Source organism: Littorina saxatilis, linkage group LG13, assembly GCF_037325665.1.
Source record: "Littorina saxatilis isolate snail1 linkage group LG13, US_GU_Lsax_2.0, whole genome shotgun sequence".
Taxonomy (NCBI): domain Eukaryota; kingdom Metazoa; phylum Mollusca; class Gastropoda; order Littorinimorpha; family Littorinidae; genus Littorina; species Littorina saxatilis.
Genome location: NC_090257.1, coordinates 12,368,712 through 12,391,728, shown reverse-complemented (window position 1 = coordinate 12,391,728; position 23,017 = coordinate 12,368,712). Strand labels below are relative to the sequence as shown.

Sequence of the window (23,017 nt, the reverse complement as noted above, 5' to 3'; positions counted from 1 at the left end):
TTTACACAGGCTCTGAACAAAAAATCTTGAAAAACCCAGGTCTTATAAAGGAGGAAATCTTAAATCGAAGGGTCTTAAAAAGGTGGTCCTCTGTATTGTATTTTCTGTAAGGCCTAAAAAAAATTTAAAAAAAGTGTGGTTACGGTAACCCGACCTACCCTATTTTTAGGGGCGGACCCTATAACATTTTATTACATTTGTCAAAAAACAAACAAAAAAAAACCCAAACAAACCGAGTGCAGAAAACGCAATGAAAGCGACAGTGATCGAGTCGCACACTTATTTCCCTGTCAAGTAGGTTTAATTTGTACACATTAGAAAAAAAATATATATTAAAAAAAGTGATTGCCTACCTTCCTACCCTATTTGTTTTGGCTATGTTACCTTAACCACACCTATTTTTGAGTCACTTGAGAAAAAGTGACTCTATGTAATCGGTCAGTGTTAGTCTGTCCGGCCGGCCGGCCGTCCAGCCGGCCGGCCGGCCGTCCGTAGACACCACCTTAACGTTGGACTTTTCTCGGAAACTATCAAAGCGATCGGGCTCATATTTTGTTTAGTCGTGACCTCCAATGACCTCTACACTTTAACGATGGTTTCGTTGACCTTTGACCTTTTTCAAGGTCACAGGTCAGCGTCAAAGGAAAAATTAGACATTTTATATCTTTGACAAAGTATCTCGGAAACTATCAAAGCGATCGGGCTCATATTTTGTTTAGTCGTGACCTCCAATGACCTCTACACTTTAACGATGGTTTCGTTGACCTTTGACCTTTTTCAAGGTCACAGGTCAGCGTCAAAGGAAAAATTAGACATTTTATATCTTTGACAAAGTTCATCGGATGTGATTGAAACTTTGTAGGATTATTCTTTACATCAAAGTATTTACATCTGTAGCCTTTTACGAACGTTATCAGAAAAACAAGGGAGATAACTAGCCTTTTCTGTTCGGCAACACACAACTTAACGTTGGGCTTTTCTCGGAAACTATAAAAGTGACCGGGCTCAAATTTTATGTGAACGTGACTCATTGTGTTGTGAATAGCAATATCTTCCTGTCCATCTGATGCCTCATATAATATTCAGAACTGCGAAAGTGACTCGATCGAGCGTTTGCTCTTCTTGTTTTTTTTGGCCTAAGCACTTCTAGTTCCTTATGTTATGTCTGCATTACAATGTTATTCAATGTAAAAGCAAAACAAAAAACACCCATTAATTATGTCCTGGTGGTCGACTGTTTGAGTTGTGTCAAAATAGAGATTTGCATGTGTTCTCTGTCCGGAAACATTACTCCTTAGTACTGTGATGTCCATGTTGCGAATGAGATTTTTTTTTTCAATTCAATATTTTATTTTTGTTTGATATCTGCTTTTTACATTTAGTCAAGTTTTGACTAAATGTTTTAACATAGAGGGGGGAATCGAGACGAGGGTCGTGGTGTATGTGTGTCTGTCTGTCTGTCTGTGTGTGTGTGTAGAGCGATTCAGACTAAACTACTGGACCGATCTTTATGAAATTTGACATGAGAGTTCCTGGGTATGATATCCTCAGACGTTTTTTTCATTTTTTTGATAAATGTCTTTGATGACGTCATATCCGGCTTTTCGTGAAAGTTGAGGCCTCACTGTCACGCTCTCATTTTTCAACCAAATTGGTTGAAATTTTGGTCAAGTAATCTCCGACGAAGCCCGGACTTCGGTATTGCATTTCAGCTTGGTGGCTTAAAAATTAATTAATGACTTTGGTCATTAAAAATCTGAAAATTGTAAAAAAAAATATTTTTTTTATAAAACGATCCAATTTTACGTTCATCTTATTCTCCATCATTTTCTCATTCCAAAAACATATAAATATGTTATATTTGGATTAAAAACAAGCTCTGAAAATTAAAAATATAAAAATTATGATCAAAATTAAATTTTCGAAATCAATTTAAAAACACTTTCATCTTATTCCTTGTCGGTTCCTGATTCCAAAAACATATAGATATGATATGTTTGGATTGAAAACACGCTCAGAAAGTTAAAACGAAGAGAGGTACAGAAAAGCGTGCTATCCTTCTCAGCGCAACTACTACCCCGCTCTTCTTGTCAATTTCACTGCCTTTGCCATGAGCGGTGGACTGACGATGCTACGAGTATACGGTCTTGCTGCGTTGCATTGCGTTCAGTTTCATTCTGTGAGTTCGACAGCTACTTGACTAAATGTTGTATTTTCGCCTTACGCGACTTGTTTTTCTCTCCATTTGTCTTCTTTTCCGTGCTGTTTGGTCTTGTCCACCATTCCCTGGTTTGTGTAGGCCAGGGCTCTGCCTGAATCACACTAAAGAGTTTTTGCTTTTAAATCCTGATTTTTTTGGTTATACATGTGTTAATCTCTCTGTCTAAATGTTTTCCATTTCGTTTACTTTTATTTAGTGTGCATCCAGGTAGGAGAACGTAAAACTCAAAGTGCACAGTGTGGAGTTACTTTTATAGATGAATAAAAGAAACAAGTTGCGTAAGGCGAAAATACAACATTTAGTCAAGTAGCTGTCGAACTCACAGAATGAAACTGAACGCAATGCCACACTCGTAGCATCGTCAGTCCATCGCGCACGACAAAGGCAGTGAAATTGACAAGAAGAGCGGGGTAGTACAGTACAGTGCACTGAGAAGGTTAGCTAGCTTTTCTGTACATCTCTTCGTTTTAACTTTCTGAGCGTGTTTTTAATCCAAACATATCATATCTATATGTTTTTGGAATCAGGAACCGACAAGGAATAAGATGAAGGTGTTTTTAAATTGATTAGGACAATTTAATTTTGATAATAATTTTTATATTTTTAATTTTCAGAGCTTGTTTTTAATCCAAATATAACATATTTATATGTTTTTGGAATCAGACAATGATAAAGAATAAGATGAACGTAAATTTGGATCGTTTTATAAAAAATTTTTTTTTTTTACAATTTTCAGATTTTTAATGACCAAAGTCATTAATTAATTTTTAAGCCACCAAGCTGAAATGCAATACCAAAGTCCGGGCTTCGTCGAAGTTTACTTGACCAAAATTTCAACCAATTTGATTGAAAAATGAGGGCGTGACAGTGCCGCCTCAACTTTCACGAAAAGCCGGATATGACGTCATCAAAGACATTTATCAAAAAAATGAAAAAAACGTTCGGGGATTTCATACCCAGGAACTCTCATGTCAAATTTCATAAAGATCGGTCCAGTAGTTTAGTCTGAATCGCTCTACACACACACACACACACACACACACGCACATACACCACGACCCTCGTCTCGATTCCCCCCTCGATGTTAAAACATTTAGTCATAACTTGACTAAATGTAAAAAGGTGATAATGGAGAACGAAAAGACGCTTTGACTTTGTTTGGGTAGAATGGAAGAAATCATCAACATCGACTGATTAGAAAACTGTAGAATGTGATTTTTATGCAGAGAAGGACACAGCTGTGCAGTTAGAAAGATTTTGCAATTGATTGTCGATTGATAAAATGAGTATTGTTTGTATTTGCAGTTGGATCACCGAAGATATAGCATGGAGACTTGGAATGTAAGTATACAAAAAGTATTGTGCTCTGTGTGCATGTGCACCCGTCAGTCTCTTCCTCTTCCTCTCTTTCTTTAAGTTTGATTCTCTCTGTCTCTAGTCTATCTCTGTGTTTCTCTCTATCTCTGTGTTTCTCTCTGTCTCTGTCTGTCTGTGTGTCTTCTGTGTATGTCTGTCTGTCTGTCTGTCTGTCATCTCTCTGTCTGTCTGTCTGTCGTCTCTCTCTCTCTCTCTCTCTCTCTCTCTCTCTCTCTCTCTCTCTCTCTCTCTCTCGCTCTCTCTCTCTCTCTCTCTCTCTCTCTCTCTCTCTCTCTCTCTCTCTCTCTCTCTCTCTCTCTCTCTCTCTACGTCACCACAGAGTGAAATATCCATCTCTTCCCCCATGGTTGACGGAACAGATTATAGAAGCCATGTCCCTGCGTGATTTTTACAAAGCAAACAACATGAAATCTGATTTTAAGAAACAAAGGAATAAAGTGACAGAATTAACACGTCAAGCAAAAGCCAATTATTTTAATACATTAATCGAGGACAAGAAAGATATTGCAACTGTTTGGCGTGCTGTTAATAACATATTAGGTAAATCTAAACAGAACTCAAGTCGGTCTGCCACAACCATCTCCCCTGAAGATTTTAATAACCATTTTTTGTCCCTTGCCATTAGGCTAAATGAATCTGCAAAATGCGACAGTCCTGATTCTGACCTTGAAGTCTCTCTCTCAAAATTACATGATTTTTGCAATGACAAATGTAAACCGGACGATTTTTTTACTATTCCAGACATGGCAGTGCATGAGGTAGGTAAGGCGCTAGAAGGCCTTGAGAATAAAAAGTCCATGGGTCCTGACAAGATTCCTCCTTACTTGGCCAAATTAGCTCTACCATATATTGTGGAGCCACTCACCTATGCGTATAATCTCTGCATAAAGCAAAATACTGTACCTAGTTTACTAAAGAGAGCAAAAGTAATTCCACTCCATAAAGGCGGAAATTTATCCGACCCAAATAATTTTAGACCCATTTCCTTATTACCCATTTTATCCAAACCATTGGAAAAACATATTCACAAACATTTGCTCGCGTACATAGAAGGCAGAAACCTTTTCCATCAATTTCAATCTGGTTTTCGAACAAATCACTCTTGTCACAGCGCCCTTACCACGCTATGCGACACCTGGTTGTCTGCAACAAACCGATCTGAAATCAGTGGTGCTGTGTTTCTCGACTTTAAAAAAGCGTTTGATCTTGTTGATCATTCAATTTTACTGAAGAAATTACAGTTGTATCTCAGAAACAGTTCAGTGTGTAACTTTTTTGCTTCCTATTTACAGGACAGATCTCAATATACTGCCCTAAACTGTAAAATATCTACTGAGGAGACTGTGAAATGCGGGGTGCCTCAAGGGTCAGTGCTTGGGCCGATCTTGTTCTGTCTGTATATCAATGATCTGCCACTGCACATTTCTGATAGTAATGTAAGAAGTGATTTTTTTGCTGACGATTCTTCTCTTCATTCAAGTGGAAAGTCTGTTACAGTAATAGAGTCCTCCCTTCAAATAGCTTTAAACGATGTAAATAACTGGTGTAGTGCTAATGCTATGCTTGTCCATCCAATAAAAACTAAAAGTATGGTAATTGCAACCAGACAAAAACATCAGATTTCTCCACTCAAACTAAATCTTACTATTGGTACGCAATCAATTGAACAAGTTCAACAGCATCGCGTTTTAGGAGTAATTCTTGATTGTGAATTCAAGTGGCAGGCACAAATACAGCATATTTGCAAGAAAGTAGCCAAGAACGTTTTCCTCCTATCCAAGTTAAAGCAATATACCGACAGAAGGACTCTGGAAATGTTCCACCATGCTCATGTAATGCCTCACATTAATTATGTTTCGACGCTCTGGGATGGCAGCAGTGATGTCCACTTGAAAAAGTTAGACTCTCTCTATCGTCGCTCGGCCAAACTCATCGTAAAGGATAATGCCTCAACAGATATAAAATTAAAAATGCTTAACTTTCTTCCACTGGAAAAGCATCTCAAGTTAAACAAAGCCATTTTCATGCATAAATTGTATCACGGTAAAGTGCCGATTTACATTACATCATTATTTCATAAAGCTACCCACAGATATGGGTCGGTCAACTTGATCCCACCAATTCCACGAATTGACCTGTATAAGACCAGTCTTGCTTTTTCAGGTACTTCAGTTTGGAATTCACTTCCATCATCCTTTAAGCACCTAAAGTCATTAAAAAGTTTTAAAAAATGTGTTAAAAACCACTTAATGTCTGAGTAGTTTAACGCCTTTTGACTTACCAAACTTAGTATTACGTCAAAAATATGCTGTGCATTGTATATTCTGAACATACTTTTGTTACAATATTGCTACATGTTCGATTGCCACCAGCTTGTATTTATAATTACCTGCATAGTATGCATTTGATTTTATGAATAACCACATATGTATGCTCTTCATGCCTCATCTTTATCATCATCATCATCATTATCATCATCATCGTCATCTTTATTATCACGTTTTCCGACCTCCTTGTGTTGGTTAACTTTTTAACTTTGTAATTTTTAATTTTTAATTCTTTTAATTCTATCATTGTGTATCTATGCGTCCCAAGGACAGATTGTAAGAACAGGCGTAGCCTTAAATCTAAATCCTTGTAAAATAAAGTTCAATTCAATTCAATTCAATTCTCTCTCTCTCTCTCTCAATGTCTCCTCCTACTCCCCTCTCTCTCTCTCTCTTTCTCTCTCTCTCTCTCTCTCTCTCTCTCTCTCTCTCTCTCTCTCTCTCTCTCTCTCTCTCTCTCTCTCTCTCTCTCTCTCTCTCTCCACCCATTGCACACCGGTTCGACCGAAGCTAAGTGAAGAATAAACTCCTGTTGTGCAGCGGGTTAAAGTATTCCCTCATACCTCGGAGATATACCTTCAGTCGCTCGCAGCGACGTCACGTGACGGAAAGAATGTTATCACACCATTGAAATGACATTCTTTCCGTCCCCTATAGGCGACGAAATAGGTCAAATTTTGTTCACTTTTTAGTGGAAAATGCTTCGACGCCGGAGCGGGTACTGGACCCAGTGCCGTTCTAGTGCAAGTGCACTACAAAGGCACTGCACCCAGTGCCGATAAGCGACAGCATTTTCTTCCACTATCTAAAATGTCACGTGACGTCGCTGCGAGCGAGTGAAGATATATCTCCGAGGTATGAGGGAATACTTTATCCCGCTGCACAACAGGAGTTTATTTTTCACTTCTCTTCGGTCGTAGCGGTGTGTAATACCTCCTCTCTCTCTCTCTCTCTCTCTCTCTCTCTCTCTCTCTCTCTCTCTCTTTCTCTCTCTCTCTCTCTCTCTCTTCTCTCTCTCTCTCTCTCTCTCTCTCTCTCTCTCTCTCTCTCTCTCTCTCTCTCTCTCTCTCTCTCTCTCTGTCTCTCTCTCTCTCTCTCTCTCTCTCTCTCTCTCTCTCTCTCTCTCTCTCTCTCTCTCTCTCTCTCTCTCTCTCTCTCTCTCTCTCTCTCTCTCTCTCTCTCTCTCTCTCTCTCTCTCTCTCTCTCTCTCTCTCTCTCTCTCTCTCTCTCTCTCTCTCTCTCTCTCTCTCTCTCTCTCTCTCTCTCTCTCTCTCTCTCTCTCTCTCTCTCTCTCTCTCTCTCTATCTCTCTCTCTATCTCTCTCTCTCTCTCTCTCAATGTCCAGAAAAATATATCAGTTAAATAGAATTAAACACTTTCTAGATCAGCACTCAAGGTTATTATACTTTAACGCATATATACAAACCATCACAGATTATTGTTCAACCATCTGGGACTCTGCCAGTGCTAATATTTTAAAACCATTGTATAGTTTACATAGGCGAGCGCTGAAACTAATTTTACTGAAACAATCCAGTCTTGTATTTGATGATTATAAGAAACTTAAGATTCTCCCACTAAAACAAAGATTTAAATTAAATGAAGGCGTGCTCCTTCACAAAATACTTTCCGGCCGTGCACCACGAACTTTCGTTGCAAACTTTAAAGTCAAACCAAACCGAAAGTTTAACGTCCCAATTCCAAGGATAGATCTCTTCAAATCAAGCTTAGCCTATTCTGGTAGCGTCCTGTGGAATTCTCTCCCGGAATTTGTGAGAGTCCCAATGAGTCTCAATACTTTCAAAAAACACCTTTCACTGTATTTAATGTTAAATTACGAAAAATCACAGTGATGGAAGACTTCGTTTGGTTATATTTTCATTTGTCCAAAGCATCAGTGTTCATTATATCCACACAAAAACACTCAAATTAATAACACATTTACTCATGCATGAGTATTCAGCATTGTTTTCACTACGTTACATATACGACGCTTTATATTTGTGTATAATATGTAATGTGTAAATATTCATATGTTGTTGTTTTTCTCTACCTTTTTTTCTACGTTAATATCCGTGTAAATATGTGATTAGATTAGTCCCCTCTCTGGGCGAGGGCTGGATGTAAAAAAGCTCGTTGTATGGCTTTATGCCACAACCCTCGAAAAATAAAATTTGATTTGATTTGATTTGATTTGATTTGATCTCTCAATGTCTCCTCCTACTCCTCTCTCTCTCTCTCTCTCTCTCTCTCTCTCTCTCTCTCTCTCTCTCTCTCTCTCAATGTCTCCTCCTACTCCTCTCTCTTTCTCTCTCTCTCTCTCTCTCTTTTTCTCTCTCTCTCTTTCTCACATCTCTTTTTCACTTTAATTGTTTATTAGATCCATTGAAGCACTCCTCTAGCTGCTGTTTGTGTGGATTTTCAGAAGACCCAAAGCAATTTTATTCTGAAAAGAAATAATTCACATTAATTGCTTTCCTTCCGTTAAAATGCGCAATGATTTGTTAAACTTTAGATTAATTGCAGGCCCGAGTTCTAAATGTCACATTTGATTCATTTTCAGCTGGTATGTTCCCCTTTTCATCATCATCGGTTTGCTGTTTTTTGCCTACATCTACATCTTCTGCATGCTTCGACGAAGGGTGAGTTGCTGGGTTGCAATGAAAGCAGTTGCTATGCCAAACTAAAGATTGCTATGCTCAAAGAAATAATCACAATTAGCATGCAACAGTTCCCTAGTCCTGGTACTCATTTCTGCTTCCCGCTTTGTGTAGCGGTCACAGAATGGGCCATTAAACATTGTCGACACTTCTTCTTGTCGATCACTCAGATGGAAACGCCGGTTCTCTGCGCAAATGTTGCCGTGTGCTGTAGGTCGTCCAGACTGCCATAGAGCTTCCCTTGCACCGCGGTCGCCTCCGCCCAGATATTGTCTACACTGAAAAGTGGCACTGCAGATACTCTCTAATGGACATGTGATGTTCCTGCATTCTCATGAAACTCTATTAAAAATGTCTTAGAATTCTTGTGCAAGCTGATGGCATAAATGCGGATGTGGGAATGAATGATAGAAAATCTACATTTAAACAGTATTTGCTACGCTGAAAATTCGAAAAAAATTGACAAGGGTTGGCAGGTCTAAGTATCACAGGGGTGACGTCCCTTGGCATTAGTAGGTTGCTTAACACTGAAACTTCTTTTCAGTTGTTGAAAACTGGCGTAATTTCAGCAGATGTGACATACTTTTTTCACTGTGGGGAAAAGGCTAGCAGATGCAAACCACTGTCTTTAAGTTTGGAAAATTGCCAAAACCGCATGGTAATTTTGTCAAATTTTCTGAAGCAAATAGTTCCTGGCAACATCTCTGTATTGTAAAATAATTGTGTGTGAGTGTGCCTGCTTAGGTATGATTGTGTACAGACAAGCATAATGTCTCTCTCTTTTTCTTTTTTTTTGCTTCAGGATTTACACTCAGTGTGAAGTTTCAAATTCAAAACCAACCATGAAGTACATTTTTATTCTTCCTTGAACGAGTGGTTTAATTTCTTTTTGAACTTTGTGTGTTTTGTTAGTTTAAATTGGAAGGGGTGGTATTTATGGTGCATGTAGTGTACCAGAGTGAACCATTGGTGTTTGCCTCTGCTTTTCAAGCCTAACACAAAATCTTTGGCATTTTAATTCTGACATGCATCTGCATTTTCTTTGTGTTGTCTTTGGCAGTTCCATGTTGTTCATCATTGCACAAAAAAAAGAAACAAGTCGCGTAAGGCGAAAATACAATATTTAGTCAAGTAGCTGCCATTTTTCAGCAAGACCGTATACTCGTAGCATCGTCAGTCCACCGCTCATGGCAAAGGCAGTGAAATTGACAAGAAGAGCGGGGTAGTAGTTGCGCTAAGAAGGATAGTACGCTTTTCTGTACCTCTCTTTGTTTTAACTTTCTGAGCGTGTTTTTAATCCAAACATAATCATATCTATATGTTTTTGGAATCAGGAACCGACAAGGAATAAGATGAAAGTGTTTTTAAATTGATTTGGACAATTTAATTTTGATAATAATTTTTATATATTTAATTTTCAGAGCTTGTTTTTAATCCGAATATAACATATTTATATGTTTTTGGAATCAGCAAATGATGGAGAATAAGATAAACGTAAATTTGGATCGTTTTATAAATTTTTATTTTTTTTTACAATTTTCAGATTTTTAATGACCAAAGTCATTAATTAATTTTTAAGCCACCAAGCTGAAATGCAATACCGAACCCCGGGCTTCGTCGAAGATTACTTGACCAAAATTTCAACCAATTTGGTTGAAAAATGAGGGCGTGACAGTGCCGCCTCAACTTTCACGAAAAGCCGGATATGACGTCATCAAAGACATTTATCAAAAAAATGAAAAAAACGTTCGGGGATTTCATACCCAGGAACTCTCATGTCAAATTTCATAAAGATCGGTCCAGTAGTTTAGTCTGAATCGCTCTACACACATACACACACACACACACACACACACACACACACACACACACACACACACACACACACACACACACACACACACACACGCACATACACCACGACCCTCGTTTCGATTCCCCCTCGATGTTAAAATATTTAGTCAAAACTTGACTAAATATAAAAAAGAAAAGAGATCTGACTTGCAAATGCAAAGCACATTTGTTTTGATTTGTGGTGAACTTACCAGGCTGTCAAGCTTTCAATGTAGAATTTATAACCTTATAAAGTTATTGAAAGGGTTGGATTTTTCAGCTTACTGAACTTATTGTTAATGACTGACTCCATTGTATCGTCAATACATGTAATAACAAACTTTTTGTGTGTGTAATGTCTCCAGGCCTCTTCGTGGGAAGGAACGTATGACCCAGACACGGAGAGAAACCATGTAAGTAAACAGAGCATATATATCTACTTGGATATGAAACTACATATTTGGGCTATTCTCCAGAGCTGTGTACCATTTTGTGACATGCATTTTTAGTCCTTTAAATGATTATAACATATATGGCAACTTAGAATGTCGGCCTGAAACTAAAAGATCAACACTAAAAAAAAAAATTTTTAAAAACACAAGACTACATGTACTAAGGCTTGGCTAGCCTAAACCCGAAGCAACGTAGTGCCTATGATTAACCTGGCATATCTATATATTTGTGGATTCAGAAAATGATAAAGAATAAGATGAAATCATTTTTGGTTCGATTATAAACCACAACCTTTGTCTCGATTCCCAGTCTAATGTTAGTTAAAACATTTTAGTCAAAACTTGACTTAATGTAAAAACTAGGGTATTAAATCAAAATGATTTAGACTATTGCTGTGCAGCTGAATAAGACTTTAGCTTTTGTCACCCTAAATTACCTCTCACAGAGAAATTGATGCCATTTCCGATGCAGTTCTCATGATATGAGAAGTAACTCCGTCAATTTCAAACTTGAAAAATTCAGAGCAAAGTAACCTAACATTGACCTTTTCAAAACTGGAAATTCTCAAACATCGTAGAAAGTGAGTAGAAACAGAATTAGATATGCTTTATTTTGCATTGTAGGTAATAATTGAAGCAAAAATGAAAGAAGGTAGCCTAATGTATGGCAGGCATTTCAAGGTGTTCCAGGGTCTGCATGATAATTATGGGTTTTCTAGCGGGCAATATCAGGCACTCTTGAAGGCATTGGGTTAAGTGTGCATGAATTTGAGATTTCAGTTGAGGAGGCGTGTTTTGTTTGACAGAGGATGCTGAAAGAAGACATCAAACCACTGCAGTTTTATCCCTTCGTCTACCTGATCGTGTCCGTCTTCCCACTCATTAACAGGTAAGTGGCATATATTCATGTGTATATATCAGACCAGGGAACCCATACGATTTTGCCGTATTCTGTACGCATGATTGTCTAGAATACGATCAGTACAGTCAGTTGAAAAATAATACAATGAGAACAATTCCTGGACTACTTTTCTTCACAAGTGCATCCGGAAGCCGATGCAGTATTTTGATACATGATAACATTTTTTGTCAGTTAACATTGAAAGAAGCATTTGTTTTAAATGTATTGGTAAACTTAAGTAACGGTGCGACGGACACGTGTGAAGTTTGAAGCATGGATGTTCAAATGCTGTGTGGAATACGCTCACCATTACATGTAGTTTGTTTGAGAATACTCCAAGTGCAAAACAGGGGTTTCCTTCCTGGTATATCTTCATGGTAAGTCTGAACTATGTTGCAGGCTGCTTGGGGATTTTGTTTTGGCCTGCATTATCTTTCTGTTTGATTTTAGTGTGTGTGTTTTAATTTGACAATCTCTGGTTGAACATTTGATAAAAAAGAGAACACAACAGTAACCAGGTTTGGTACATTCTTAATCAATATTTTGACGGCTTGTCGCTGCCTTTTTCAGGATGGTAAAAAGTAAGGCATCTCTGGTTGATTCACTCTTTTTAGAGTCATTTTGCTTAATTCTATTTTGAAAGAGACCCAGATGGGGTCGTGGTAAGACGTCGGCCTCCTAATCGAGAAGTCGTGAGTTCGAATCCCGGTCCCTGCCGCCTGGTGGGTTAAGAGTGGAGATTTTTCCGATCTCCCAGGTCAACTTATGTGCAGACCTGCTAGTGACGTAACCCCCTTCGTGTGTACACGCAAGCACAAGACCAAGTGCGCACAGAAAAGATCATGTAACCCATGTCAGAGTTCGGTGGGTTATAGAAACACGAAAATACCCAGCATGCCTCCCCAGAAATCGGCGTATGCTGCCTGAATGACGGGGTAAAACCGGTCATGCACGTAAACATCCACTCGTGCTAAAAACATGAGTGAACGTGGGAGTCTAAGCCCATGAACAAAGAAGATGAAGAAGAAGAAAGAGACCTACATTTTTTTAAATCTATAAATTATAATTAACTTATTAAGCATTTCATACGCGAACATTTCTTGTTTTTTTTTAATGCTTTTCAGAATCAACAGTGCAGTCAACCCGGGCCATGACAAATTGTGGATGGTAGTGGCCGCTTCAATATCCGCCCCTCTGCACGGCGTGTTGAACGCTATCGTCTTTGGCATGGACAAGGAGACCATGCAGAGGCTCACCCCTTCCCAGATCAAGGTGGGTGGGTGCATGGGTGTTGAGCCGGGCAAAGTTTCTCTTTTTGTGCATGTAGTGATTTGTATACTGTGGAAACTCCCCCTTTTTAGGACCTCCAAACCCGTATGCTGCCTGAATGTGACCCTCCACCACGGAATGAGTCGCATGTCACCATTCCATGATTTTCATATTTTTACATTTTCCTAAAGAGTTTTTTTATGCTCTATCCAGTGGTGAAAACCGTTTTAGAAAAGAGCAAAAAACTGTTTGAGTTAAAAGCCTGTGACTAAGGTGACCCTCACACTGTTACCAGACCGGACTTATATTAAGCCTAGCGCAGAACCGCGCGAGGTGACATGCGACTCATTTCGTGGTGGAGGGTCACAAATGGTGGGGTAAAAACGGTCATACACGTAAAAATCCACTTGTGCAAAAACATTAGTGAACATGGGAGTTTCAATGAAGAAAAAAAAGAAGACCGAACAAAATCTGAGAAAATCGGGTCTTAAAAAGGAGGGAGTCTTAAAATGGGGGTCATTTTACAGAGATTCTGAACAGAAAGTCTGAGAAAACAGGGTCTTAAAAAGGAGGGATTATGTCTTAAATTGGGGGGTCTTTAAAGGGGGGTTCCACTGTATACTGTGAACTTCTTTTCAGGGGCGCTGAAAACTATCATTTTAAAGTCGCACTCCACATTATTGTGCTGTGGCCAGCATATAAACTGGAGATTTTTAACAAGCATGAATATTTTGTGGCCTTGAGATCATCGAATGACCCACAATTAACCTCCTGAGACTGGAGATTTGAACTTGCACAAAGTCAAAGAGCTACAGAGTTTGGTTTGGATTTTCAATTGATGACGTCACCACGTCACTACACACGAGGAATGCCTTAGAATTAGAGTTTGAACATTCTTTCAAGTCAGATTACTGTGTTGGGTGGTCTTCCGCCTTTTTGGGGCACTAAATTCTGTGAATAAATAGGAAAATGCTGTTCAGTGTAATTTTTGACTTACATGCGAAGCAAAAGTGAGTCTATGTACTCACCCGAGTCGTCCGTCCGTCCGTCCCGGCGTCCGTCCGTCCGGAAACTTTAACGTTGGTTATTTCTTGGACACTATTCAGTCTATCAGTACCAAATTTGGCAAGATGGTGTATGATGACAAGGCCCCAAAAAACATACATAGCATCTTGACCTTGCTTCAAGGTCAAGGTCGCAGGGGCCATAAATGTTGTCTAAAAAACAGCTATTTTTCCCATTTTTCCCATTTTCTCTGAAGTTTTTGAGATTTAATACCTCACCTATATATGATATATAGGGCAAAGTAAGCCCCATCTTTTGATACCAGTTTGGTTTACCTTGCTTCAAGGTCAAGGTCACAGGAGCTCTTCAAAGTTGGATTGTATACATATTTTGAAGTGACCTTGACCCTGAACTATGGAAGATAACTGTTTCAAACTTAAAAATTATGTGGGGCACATGTTATGCTTTCATCATGAGACACATTTGGTCACATATGATCAAGGTCAAGGTCACTTTGACCCTTATGAAATGTGACCAAAATAAGGTAGTCACATGTATTTTGGTAGGAAAAATGTGTAAAGCAGTTCTTAGTGTATGATGTCATTGCTAGGTTTAGCTGAAGGTCAAGGTCATGTAAAGGTCAAGCATGTGAGTCATATGGGCTTTGCCCTTATTGTTTAAATCAGGACTAAACAAGGTCTGGTGAAAACCTGTATTGATTTTGTGTGTGCTGAAGATGGGTCTGTTGGTTGGGTTTAAAGTTTTGGTAACTTTTATAATGACAATTGAACAGATAAGTGTTGTGTTGCTATTCTTCTTGAGCTTATTTTTCCTTTTTTTTTCCTCTCTTTCTTTCTCTCTTTCTTTCTCTCTCTCTTTCCCTCTCTCTCTCTCTCTCTCTCTCTCTCTCTCTCTCTCTCTCTCTCTCTCTCTCTCTCTCTCTCTCTCTCTCTCTCTCTCTCTCTCCCCCCTTCCTTTTTTCCATTTTTTTCATTTTGTTTCCCCTTTGCAAACATTTTCTTTGAAGTCAACGTTTAACAACAGGCAATCTTTTGAAATAAATGTGTCGGGGTTCAGGCAAATGTGCATGTCTTCAAAAGAAACGAGTCGTATCGAGCGGACACTGCGTCTTTTGGCAATGATTAGTTAGTTAGCTATTGCTTTTCGGGTCCAGCGGACCATAATAGGCCAAATCAGGACCCCTTGGCAACGATTGCTAGCTATGATGATTTAATTTATTGTTCCCTAAACATGCACTGTGGATTTCATTGTTCATTGTAATGCTATCAGCATGTTTTATAACTTTCTTGCCTCACCTTTAACTCATTCGCTGCGCAGCTAAATTTCCCCTGTGTTCCCTGCCAACGCGCGATTTAGAGCCATTTTGAAAAAAATATTAAAAATCAACAACACAAGATAACCTTACATACCTTATGTTTTTGCAAAGTTTGAAACTTACTCTTTTAGAAAATATATGAAACATTTGAAAGTACATACCTTTTGTTGTCTTCATATCCACGCAAAATATCCAATTTGAAGCAAAACAAAAAAACTTTCTACGTCATGGGTTCATCATACACAATGTCATGATCGACACTTGCATTGCCCGAATCATCACCCAAATGATCGTCCATTGGCACAAAATCGTCACCAGAATCTAAAATATCATCTCCACTATCATCATCACTGAGGTCAAGATCAGAACCGTACTGAATAACACGTTCTAGCACTCTTTTCAAGTTACTACGTCTCAGCAGAACGATCCGCCATCTTGGAAAAGTCAAAACACGTGGGTCGCACACCGTCAACAAAATTTGTATTAATCCCAACAATTTAAGGGAAGGAACTGTTTACAGTGAATGGTACCACTGTAGACAGATAGAAGTTCATTGCAGGGGTTGTTTCCCTTGGTCAGCAGGACCGTTTACACCGTTAAAAATTCGTGATATCCGTCGGAACTCAAGTGCCGGCACGCAGCCAACGCTAAACACAGGTGTCGGAATTCCAGTTCCGACGCGCAGCGAATGAGTTAAGGAACACAACTGGTGCACAGTGACAGTGTTGTTTCCAGAAAACAAATGTTCTATTAATTACTGCCAATGGGCAGATATGCACAGGTGGGTTTTTTTAAACAAAATTGGTTATCTGGAACTAAAATCCTAAGGGTCATGTAAAAGTATCTGCTCTCAGCAGTTGACGATTCAGTTGTGTGTATACATCTATCCGTTTCTCTTCCAAAAAAGTTTTCTTTTAAATTGACCTATTGTTGCTGTATACTTCTTCAGTGGTTTGTATGTCAACTTGGTGTGTGTGTGTCGCTCTTGTAGACAGCTTGGTGCAACAGAGGATAGAGACTGATCCAAGCTTTGCTTACATATTTTTTTATTTGTGTGTATTTGTGTAGCTAGTGTGGGAGTTTTGGGCTTCCCGGTGTCATAGGCTTAATTTGTCAGCGCCAACCTCATGAAAATACATATTGTATAGCACTTCCCTCGATCAAAAATTCTCTTTGTTTTTGTTTTTGTTGCTTAGAAATTCTTGTGGTTTCTTCACAGTAACGAGATACGTCTGTCATCTGAAGACTTGAATAGTCCTTTAAAAGCATGTTTCTTTGTGTGTTTTTTAAAAACTTTTTTTCACTTCTTTTACTCTTCTTCTTTTCTGTCTATTTTTACTTTTAACAGCAGTTGGAAAACAAATCTGTTTTGTTGCCGTTGCGTATTTGAAACATGTGTCCAAGACTACAGTGGGCATGAGTTAGTTTGTTCTAGCTATACTAGCAAAGTGTATTCGAGTTGCATGTCATTGAAATTAATGATATGTTCATGAAAGAGATGTGTATGTAACTTAGTGCAATGGATCTAGTCATGGTACTTATTTTGTTTTTGTGTTTTAGTACTGAGTGTTGTTGGGTAGACTTGACTCTGTTAACAGGGAGGAGTTGATCATAATGCGTAATTAACTGAGTGGTTGCATGTTACGGAGTGTGGGATTACTTATCATGGGAGATTAGTAGCATGCAGCATAATGGATTTTAAAGGAGTGTTGCAGTAGCATGCAGCATGGTATTTATTAGGAGTGTTACAGTAGCATGACCATGGTCTGAAGCGCATCTGTGTCGAGGTGTCCTTGGACTTCAAACTGCTTGCATCTGTGAAGATATTGAATGTTAAACTGACATATACCACTGTTCTCCCCGCATCCTCGGCAGACACTGCAGCGTTGCTAAATCTGGTGGGATGCCTACCTTCGGGAAGGAATAAGACGAATCAAATACAAGCATAAACTCCTTCCCCCTACTGGAGTTGACATTAGAACCTTGCTAGTCGGGTAAATAATGAGTGCCACCCTGGCAGCCACGGGAATGAACTGGCAACCAGCTTAGCCTCTTCTCGCGATGTTCCAGGCCTTGACACACACCATAGACCAAATAGCCTGGACCGCCAACTCGTCACGTGACCCTTCAAGGTTACGACGCTCGACTTTCAGGGGCGCTTAGCGTCCGGTTTGAAAGGCCAGCGATTCGAAGACAGTGAAAAGAAAGCACGCTCCAGTTATTTGTGACAATGGGAGGTGACAATGAACTGGATTTTCCAAAACTCCAAACTAAACTTAACAAAACTCATCGAAAAACATGTTCCATATGCACTTTAGCTGAGTTTATTTTAGCATTTTCAGAACTTACCTCGGCAACTTCGTCCATGTTTACAATCGACACCGGATATGACATCTCCCTGATTTCTGAAAGGCCATGTAAGCGTAGGTTCCTAAATGCGAGAGGCCGCTACCTCGTAATAGAGAGAAAGAGCGGAGAGAGATCTAGTTAGCGGTCCAGGATAAATGGTCTATGCACACACACAATACAAACACCCTTTCTTTTACACACCCATTCTTAAAATCATAGTCGGTTGTGTCTCCTCAAACGCACGAATCTTCTGCATAGCGCTTGCCTCTTTAAATCCTACCGCCGCCGATTAGCTCGTGTGACCCGCAGTTGTTTGTTGCATTTTAGATTCAGAGGCACACAACTACGTGATATTGCTGATATATAGCGAGTCGTATTGAAATCTGACCAACTGAAATTGTAAAATTAAGGAAAGTGTGCGATGCGGGTTAACAACGGATCAGGGGTAAAACAAACCACGAGATCTGGTGTGTGGTATACGCAAGCTAAACAGCCATTTAATCGAACTGGATCATTTAAAGATGTTCAATGCTATTGCAAGCGTGTCCCCGAAGTCTAGAACTATTTTTTTTAATTATTTTTTGTTTTGTTAAATAAACCTGTTGAGGCAGACTGGGCCTTTAAAGCTACCCGCAAAAACCGGTTTTCCTTCTGTCACTGGATTGCCTCTGTTTGTGACGTCGAGTGCCTGCCATGTACATCACAGAACGTACTGTCAACGTTTTTATATCGGTAAAAGATCTGGCGCGAAATGAAATTGTCAAAATTGCGCCCCAAATTGCACCCTAAATTACCTCACACCGCATGTTTATATATTCACTGAAAATACCTTCACTGTGCAAAGTTCCGGCGTTGCGGAAGAACGAGGTTTAATCACCTTATCCCTTTGTAACTAGTCTATTGATGATCTGCTCCGAGTTACGAATCACCTCGCGCTGCAGTATGTAGATCTACAATTTGTCCAACTTCTTCACCTCTTTTGATCATTCCATATGAGTTATAAGACATACGCGGTGGCTAAGAATGCCGTAACGGACCTTTCTGATGATACTAGGTTTACATTTAATCCTGGCTTCCTTTCATCTTTTGATCAATTCAATCTATTTGTCTAAGAATGTTTAATCGGGCCTTGTTAGCACATACATGTCTATTGACTGTGAATTGTGCATGATGCACAATTCTTCAAATTCATTCCAATGATAAAATATTAGCATACGAACACAAACAGAACCATCATAATACCATACGATACCACCAAGGATACTTCTGATCACGGATTGCTCAGGATATACATCGATACAATTTTTTTTCTCCGTTACGACTCGTCTTACCACGCCAAGTTCAAGACGAAAAAGGAAGTTGGGAGATTTACCTCCCTTGACTTATCCTCGGTGCGACTTTTTACAGAAAGGTGAACAAATGATTATTTTCGGCCGTCTTACCAGTTACAGTACGTCTTACTGAGTTGATAGCCGAACCAGGTCATAACCAAATTTAAGTAAAGACTTAAATTGTTTTATTGGGAGTATTACAGTAGCATAATTGTAATTTAAGTAGTGTACGTTACACTAGCAAGCAGCATGGGAGTTAAGTAGTGTTTTAGTAGTAATTGCAGCATGGGAGTTAAGGAGTGTTACAGTAACAATGTGCAGCATGGGAGTTAAGGAGACTGTGCAGCATGGTATTTAAGTATAGTGTTACCGTAGCATGCAACATGGGATTTAAGGAGTGTTACAGCAACATTTGCAGCATGGGATTAAGGAGTATTGCAGTAGCACGCAGCATGGACTTGATGTGGCTGTGTTTGTGTGTATGTGTTGTTGATGCTCTTCAGCTGAACATTCTGAGGGCATTGCGGTCTAGGCAGTCAAATGTAGAAAGTGCCGGGCTGCAAAGTGAAACTCACTGAAAGCTCACAGGGTGAGAGTGTTCAGTTTATCCCTGCCTTCCCTTGCCCTGCTTTTCACCTGCAATTGTTCAGCTGAATCCATGACATTAGTGCTACAGATTGCAGTGATTCTAATGGGATTGATCAGCGTTTGACTAGGAAATTACCACCCAGACTTAATCATCTGAGAACGAATGTGCTGTATTTGGTGACCAAGACTCCATCTGAGAACGAATGCTATATTTGGCGTCTTTAGGTTTTATCAGTCATGTACATGTATGCATGATGCCAATGAGCGTTAATTGTCACTCAAGACTACATTAATTTGTGAAACATTTCTGTGCTTTCTAGAGTGCATCAGTGTTTGGCTGAGACCTTACAATTATTACTCAAAGACTATCATCTAGGAACGATTTCTGTGATTTCCAGGGTTATCACTATATATGTTCTGCTAAGAGATTATAGCTATGACTTTATTCATCTGTGAAAAAATGCTTTAAGTTTTCTAGAGTTTATATAAGTCTAAAAGACATTCCACTAAGATTTATCAGATCTGACGGAAAGATTGATTCCACAATTTTGAAATTGTATCACGTGCTGTATTGATTAGAATATAATCACCACTTCAACTTCATTTTCAAAAGTATAATTGCAATGATTTCTCGATTGTCTCAGTGTAATGCTGAGAGAATTACCACCAGGACTGATTCTGCAAATGATTGCTGTCATTGTAACTGCATGTAAGAGTTAATCAGTGTTGTTCTTAGAGCAATACGTATACCACTAATACTTCAATGATTTCTACAACTTCTAATCTTAATAATACCGGCACGGTTGGCCTAGTGGTAAGGCGTCCGCCCTGTAATCGGGAGGTCGTGGGTTCGAACCCCGGCCAAGTCATACGACTGGTTGGTCCGGTGTCAGAATAATGTGACTGGGTGAGACATGATAAGCATGTGCTGCGACTTCTGTCTTGTGTGTGGCGCACCTTATATGTCAAAGCAGCACCGCCCTGATATGGCCCTTCGTGGTCGGCTGGGCGTTAAGCAAACAAACAAACAAAAAATCTTAATAATCACAGTTGCAGTGATTTAAGCTTGGGGCTTAGTATCAAGACTTAAATCATTTGTGAAAGATTTCTATGATTTTCTCTCACACAACCATGCATTGCTGAAGACTATTGCTAGATGATACTGCAGAGATTAAAATCGCTGTCATTTTATTCTGTGCCAAGTATTTTTAGTGAAAACTTTTAGCACAGAGATCTGCAGCTTCAGAAGCAGCATATTTGATCAGACTTATATTAATATGCACTATGTAACAGGCCGAGGAGTTCAAGTGACAAAAAGTCAATTCCTTAATGAACTTATTCATTATATAATGTTTCACATTCATAGTTTTATTTTCTGGAAGTCGTTTATGGCAAGACAGTTTAATTACTATTTAGCCCTCAGCCTTTAAATTGCCTCGTCTAGATAATGGATTTGCCAGCTCATCTTTCTGGGTTGTCAAGTTGCCTGTAACTACAGTTACTGGATCAACCTTGCATTTCCTGTTTGTACATGTACTGTTTCAAGATTTCAGTGTCAATTGGGTTTATTTCTTACGTTCGCACTCAAGCTACAGTTTTCAGTTCTATCCTGATTTGAGAGCTTAGATCTTTTCAAGGAATTTTCAGTTGCTAATCTTTCATACGTCCGCAATATGGCAGCTTATAGTGCTGATAAATTGTGTTGCAATATCCCGAATGCTTGATTGGCTGTCTGAATGTCATAGGTGGGTTTATTGTTGCACTCAGTGGTTCACTTTTTATTTTGTTTTCAAAGTTGCTTCTGCTTTGAGTTTCCTGCTTCCCATTTATATCTTTGGTTTTGCAATGGCACTCAGAGTCCTTTCTTCTTGAGACGGAGTTGTCTTCTCATGGCGAATCTGGTTCTGTTTCTTTGCCTCCAGATGGCATGGGTGGCACGCAATCATCAACAGGAAGTTCGTGAATATCCCTTGGCGATCGGCCACCCTGAGGACCTCGAAGCCACTGCGGACAAATCCAAATTCCGCAGTGTGGCATACTCTAGACTGCACTGAAAGCTTATTACAAAAACATAAATATCATTCAGTTGTGCAGAAACTCAGCTGTTGGAGTTTATGATGCGCCGAAAGTTGCAGTGAAAAGATTTCTTCAGTGCAGTCTAGGAACTGTCATAGTTTGTGTCAGACCCTTTACCTTAGAAATAGTGTTTCTGGTGTGGAACAAGATTTTTTTCTGAAGAAAGGGGCTTCACATATTGACTTCTTGTGATGACGTTTTGATTCTGGAGATGCTATACTGTTCTGACGAAGGAGTTAAGTGGTTGTGAAGATGATGGACAGGAGGAGAGGAAAGGGGTCACATGTGATTGAGGAGGAGAAAGGGTCTGTGTGTCGGGAGGGGTATACTGGGTCCAGTGTTATGGCCCGGCTGCTTTTGCATGTAGAAATATTTGATTGTGTTCTGCGAATCATGAAGATTTTATTCAGCACATTTTGATACTACCCCCCGCGGGTTAGGGGGAAGAATTTACCCGATGCTCCCCAGCATGTCGTATTAGAGGCGACAAACGGATTCTGTTTCTCCTTTTACCCTTGTTAAGTGTTTCTTGTATAGAATATAGTCAATGTTTGTAAAGATTTTAGTCAAGCAGTATGTAAGAAATGTTAAGTCCTTTGTACTGGAAACTTGCATTCTCCCAGTAAGATCATATATTGTACTACGTTGCAAGCCCCTGGAGCAATTTTTTGATTAGTGCTTTTGTGAACAAGAAACAATTAACAAGTGGCTCTATCCCATCCCCCACCTCCCCCCCCCTTTCCCCGTCGCAATATAACCTTGAACGGTTGAAAATGACGTTAAACACCAAATAAAGAAAGAAAGATTTTGATACTGACATAAGGTTAACAAGTAGATAGTTGGAGAGTTTAAGAAAGATCATGCACAGCTGACTTTGCTACACTAATTGCCCGCAATCTCTGTCCATGTCACACAACTTTTGAACTGGCATGTCTGTGTACTGTGTACTGTACGCTTTCCTTTTTCCCACTTGTACATATAGAATTCGAAATGTTCAAATTGGTCTTACCTCGAAGGAAATAAACTTTTAGTTTTATTTAATTGTAACTATTCTTTGGAATGCGTGAGAGAGAATTCACACAAATATATATATATATTGAGTCAGGCCACAAATGTGTCAATAGTATCATTGCTGATTTGAATATAGATGCCATATATACTGAACGGCAAAAGTTAGGGACCGCCCTTGACAAAACCAGGCCGTCCTGACTTGGGCCTCTCCAGAACGCTGTTGGTGGCCTGGAACTTCTGATGCAGCCTGACCACGACAGAATGGGACACTCCAAGTCGTC

The 23,017-nt window shown here is 39.4% G+C and overlaps 1 protein-coding gene across 2 annotated transcripts in view; it reads left to right on the top strand.

Moving 5' to 3' along the window:
• LOC138983625 (uncharacterized) overlaps window positions 1-23,017 on the top strand; it is a 42,468-nt gene that overhangs the window by 8,981 nt on the left and 10,470 nt on the right. Inside the window, exons 8-13 of one of the 2 annotated variants that reach the window (XM_070356904.1) lie at window positions 3,527-3,562; window positions 8,489-8,567; window positions 10,784-10,831; window positions 11,677-11,759; window positions 12,896-13,043; window positions 21,572-23,017. The exon at window positions 21,572-23,017 is cut by the window's right edge and continues 3,847 nt beyond it. In XM_070356904.1, coding sequence (XP_070213005.1) covers window positions 3,527-3,562; window positions 8,489-8,567; window positions 10,784-10,831; window positions 11,677-11,759; window positions 12,896-13,043; window positions 21,572-21,703 — 526 coding nt within the window. In that variant the 3' untranslated portion in view covers window positions 21,704-23,017. The remainder of the gene's footprint in view (window positions 1-3,526; window positions 3,563-8,488; window positions 8,568-10,783; window positions 10,832-11,676; window positions 11,760-12,895; window positions 13,044-21,571) is intronic. The other variant, XM_070356903.1, reaches the window with a different exon arrangement.